The sequence below is a fragment of the Saccostrea echinata genome, unplaced genomic scaffold (genome assembly GCF_033153115.1).
Source record: "Saccostrea echinata isolate AGI-Se365-2 ecotype Australia unplaced genomic scaffold, CSIRO_AGI_Sech_v1 ptg000034l, whole genome shotgun sequence".
NCBI classification, from domain to species: domain Eukaryota; kingdom Metazoa; phylum Mollusca; class Bivalvia; order Ostreida; family Ostreidae; genus Saccostrea; species Saccostrea echinata.
In genome coordinates this window covers 4,442,501-4,447,544 of record NW_026889783.1, presented here as the reverse complement: position 1 = coordinate 4,447,544, position 5,044 = coordinate 4,442,501, and the positions used below count along the sequence as shown (strand labels likewise).

The 5,044-nt window shown below is 34.3% G+C and overlaps 1 protein-coding gene across 4 annotated transcripts in view; it reads left to right on the top strand.

Moving 5' to 3' along the window:
* The first annotated feature begins 245 nt into the window (after nucleotides 1-245).
* Nucleotides 246-5,044, top strand: part of LOC133199602 (TOM1-like protein 2) — a 70,068-nt gene continuing 65,269 nt past the window's right edge. For 3 of the 4 annotated variants that reach the window (XM_061335442.1, XM_061335443.1, XM_061335441.1), the window contains exons 1-2: nucleotides 246-395; nucleotides 2,306-2,390. In XM_061335442.1, the coding sequence (XP_061191426.1) occupies nucleotides 338-395; nucleotides 2,306-2,390 (143 nt within the window). In that variant the 5' untranslated portion in view covers nucleotides 246-337. The remainder of the gene's footprint in view (nucleotides 396-2,305; nucleotides 2,391-5,044) is intronic. The other variant, XM_061335444.1, reaches the window with a different exon arrangement.

Below are 5,044 nucleotides of genomic sequence, written 5' to 3'. Positions count from 1 at the left end.
TGTTTATATATATATAGGAAAAGAATCTGCTGGTGAAGTTACTCAAGTGAGCATTGTTGCCCATGAGCCTCTTGGCTTTTTTTCCCTCCTCTTTCTCGGATTCATCTATAAATAAATTAGCCTATAGTCAGTGTTTTGTAAAATAAAAACATTACGGGATATGTCACCTGGGTTTGTATTCATACTTATGTTGCAAATTTGATATTTTATTCACCAATCGGTGTACAGCGCTGGCCTTGGTGGTAAATATACCTACACCATGGGAAGATCACAAGCGTCTGACTCACCAAGAAGTGGGTCAATAAGGGTGTGACGTCATATTGTTATTTACCTGAAAATGGCTGCTCTCTTCGGACATGGAAATCCTCTTGCGACGCAAGTTGGACAGTTGATTGGTAGGCATCTAGGGATGTCAACATCCATATTTCGTAGCATGTATATTTAGTTTGTCGTAAGTCTGAAGATATGCAAGGAGTAAACCTACTCAAACAATGTTAGAGGGATAGATTAACACACTGGAAGGCCAGTAAATGCAATGCCATTGATTGCATGATAATGATGTAAACTTAGAATAATCTTTTATGTACTGTTCACGAAGCAATAAGTATATAATGTAGCCGAAACAGATAGATCTTCATAAGTATGAAAGTTACACCATAAGGTAACACCAGGATGGAGGATATAATTGAAGCATTTGACATTGAGTCAGCTTGGAAAATTGTAGATACAGTTGTACATCAGCTAAGCTGGCAAAATTGTTAAGTTTACATGGTCTCTGCACTTTAACCTGCTATTAATAATATGTTGAATGGTGTCATTGGTGTGACCGCCAAGGGGACCACAGCATGTTCCTATGGATGTCACAAAAGCACACCTTTCTACATTTCTATCTTGGAATCCAACTCATACAAATCAAATGGTCGAAAGTTCCAAGCAGTCTGTGTAGACAAATGATATTTCTTTATCCTCTTGGAAGTGTGGGTTTACATGAAGAGATTATTATTCCCTAGAAGCAGATTGTATTTTCTTGAAGTTGGAAATAGATGTTTGTTTATTATTTCATTAAAACTTGATATTTTTGAGATTGATTCCAAATTCATTTGTCAGTTGCATTTTCTGATGGAGTGCAACAAGTATTTCTTTGTTTTGTTTTTTCAAGAAGACACAGTAATTTTCTTTATTTGGTTCTCAGTAAGAAATTAAAATGTCAAATAATTAATGCATTCTTTGATAATTACAAGGAATCATGGTAGTTTGGAATTTTGGATACTCTGCCAAGGGAATTTTCTTAAGCAGACTCAACTTCAAAACTTTCTACTTTCAGAGACAACTGCACTTAAAGGTGCTTGGACACAGATTTGAAGTTAATATTTTCTCAAATTTTCTATATAATTTCATGACTTATATGTGGCTATAGCATTTCATACTAAAATAAAATAAAAATCTTATTTCATCTCGAAGTTATTGAAACTTCAAATTTCTGGACGCGTTTGATTGACACATCCTTGCACTTTCACAAATTTTAATTTTATTCTTAATACTTAAGAAAAATGGCAATTTTGATGTGTATTAATGAAAAATATTAAAACTATAATCCAGAAAATTCAGAGTAGAAATGTTCGAAAGCAAAACCCACTCACAGTATTGTCAGTCCGTGCTCAGTGGTGTGTGCAGACTTTAACAATTGAACACACCCAGTGAATCGTAAACATTAACAATAACAGAGCTCGTGCCCTGTTTAAAAGAACAGTTTACGTTTCACGGGTGTATTCAATTTGTTAAATTCTGTACACAACACTGAGCACGGGCTGACGATATTAGTGAGAGGGTTTGCTTTCGCACATTTCAACTCTGAATTTTCTTAATTATAGATGTAATGTTTTTCAATAATACACAACAAAATCGCTTCTTTTCTTAAATATTAAGGATAAAGATAAAATTTGTGAAAGTGCAATGATGTGTTAATCAAACGCGTCTAGGAATTCGTAGTTCCAATAATTTCTAGATAAAATAAGTTTTTAATTATATTTTCGTGTGAAATGCTATTGCAATATATAAGTCGTGATATTATACAGAAAATTTGAGAAAATATTAACTTCAAATCTGTGTCTAAGCACCTTTAAATTCTTCTTTGACAACTTTTTCACTGCAAATGATTTTATTGTCTCATTCTTGATGCCGGAGGAAACTGCATAAATGACATGAATAGATATCTGAGTGAAATGATATCCTCACCTCTTATGATATTAACGTGTTTCAGTAGTAAGCATGTTATGTGCAGTAGTCCTATTTTAATTTTGTGTAGAGAGAGGCACAGATGGAACACAAGCATCAGAAAACTGGATGGTTTTGATGGAAGTTTGTGATATCATCAATGAAACAGATGAAGGGTAAGTCTTCAGATCACTTCATGATTTAGTGCTATAATTCAAGGTACTACGCTGTTTCTCCTTTATGCTCCAGAAAATTGATGGAGGGGAGCATGGTTATCAATTTTGTATAATGTTCATGCCAGATGCTATTCTTGGAGGAAATCTTCGTTCAGTTACTGTAAACATGGAAATATTGATGATATTTGTAATTTTGACAAAAATGACAATTTTCCCATTTTTAGCTCACCTGAGCTAAAGGCTCAAGTGAGCTTTTCTGATCACATTTTGTCCGGCGTCCGTCTGTCTGTAAACTTTTCACATTTTTGACTTCTTCTTAAGAACCACTTGGCCAAATTCAACCAAACTTGCCACAAAGTTTGTTCAAATGAAGGGCCACGCCCTCTTTCAAGGGGAGATAATTAGGAATTCATGAAAATTTAATGGCATCATTTAAAAATCTTCTTCTCAAGAACCACAGGGCCAGGAAAGATGAAACTTATGTGGAAACTTCAAATCATGACCCCTTGGGATAGGGTGGGGCCACAATGGGGGATCAAAGTTTTACATAGAAATATATAGGAAAATATCTTTAAATAAAAATCTTCTTAAGAATAGCAAAGCCATGATTGGTCATATTTCTATGGAAGCATCCTCAGATAGTGTAGATTCAAGTTTGTTCAAATCATGACCCTCAGAAGTAGGGTGGGGCCACAATGAGTGATCAAAGTTTACAGAGGAATTTTTAGGAAAAAATCTATTTCTCAAGAACAGAAAAGCCATGATTAGTCAAATTGATATGGAGGCATCCTTGAGTAGTGTAGAATGAAATTTGTTTAAATGAGGGCCCCCGGGGATAGGGTGGGGCCACAATGGGGGATCAAATTTTTACAAATGAATATATGGGAAAAATCTTCTGCTCAAGAACAGCAAACCCATTTGTATTGATATGAAAGCATCATCAGGTAGTTTAAAATTCAACAACCCACAACCCCCCTGTAAACTTTTCAATACTGAACTGATTTTTGTTTCTTGTTTGTCAATAATTCCACCCATCAAACTCTGTATCATACATATAGCAAATGCAAATGGCATCAAGATTTATATTTCTAGCTTGCATTGTCTCAAACTTTTATAAATATGTGAAATTACAATCATGTTACCATTAGGCCACATAAATTTAAAATTTAGATTCTCATCGTAATTTGCTAAAAAATTGGGGCAGGTGGGTGGGTTTTATTTTTAGCTCTACTGGTCAGAGACCAGAAGAGCTTATGCGATAGTAATGTGTCTGTCGTCCGTCCGTCCGTCTGTCTGTCTGTCTGTCTGTCCGTCTGTCTGTAAACAATTTTTCAAAACGCTACTCCTCCTACAGTTTTGGTCCGATTTCAATATAACTTGGCACACAAGTAGACTACACTAAGATACATAATTTAGTGCATCGGTTTTTGATTTCGATGGACGGTGTTGCCATGGTTACTAAAAATAGCAATTTCTGTGAAATTCCTTTAAAACGCTACTCCTCCTACAGTTTTGGTCTGATTTCAATATAACTTGGCACAGAAGTGGAGTACACTATGATACATAATTTAGTGCATCGGTTTTTGATTTCGATTGACGATGTTGCCATGGTTACTAAAAATAGAAATTTCTGTGAAATTCCTTTAAAACGCTACTCCTCCTACAGTTTTGGTCCGATTTCAATATAACTTGGCACACAAGTAGACTACACTAAGATGCATAATTTAGTGCATCGGTTTTTGATTTTGATGGACGGTATTGCCATGGTTACTAAAAATAGCAATTTCTGTGAAATTCCTTTAAAATGCTTCTCCTCCTACAGTTTTGGTCTGATTTCAATATAACTTGGCACAGAAGTAGACTACACTAAGATACATAATTTAGTGCATCGGTTTTTGATTTTGATTGACGGTGTTGCCATGGTTACTAAAAATAGAAATTTCTATGAAATTCATTTAAAACGCTACTCCTCCTACAGTTTTGGTCTGATTTCAATATAACTTGGCACACAAGTAGACTACACTAAGATACATAATTTAGTGCATCGGTTTTTGATTTCGATTGACGATGTTGCCATGGTTACTAAAAATAGAAATTTCTGTGAAATTCCTTTAAAATGCTACTCCTGCTACAGTTTTAATCTACATTTAATAAATTAGGCATACAAGAAGATTATACTAAGATACATAACTTAATGCATCGGTTTTTGAATTCGATGAACAGTGTTGCCATGGTTACTAAAAATAGAAATTTCTGTGAAATTCCTTTAAAATGCTACTCCTGCTACAGTTTTAATCTACATTTAATAAATTAGGCATACAAGAAGATTATACTAAGATACATAACTTAATGCATCGGTTTTTGAATTCGATGAACAGTGTTGCCATGGTTACTTAAAATAGAAATTTTTGTGAAATTTCCATAAAACATTACTCCTCCTACAATTTTGGTCTGATTTCAATCTAATTTGGCACACAGTTAGAATACACTGGGATACATCATATGTATTTCTGGTTGTTGTTTTTTTTGTGAATGGTGTTGTCATGGTTACTAAAAATAGAAATTTCCGTGAAATACTTTCAAAATGCTACTCTTCCTACAGTTTTCGTTTGATTTCAATATAACTTGGCACAGAAGTAGACTACATTAAGATA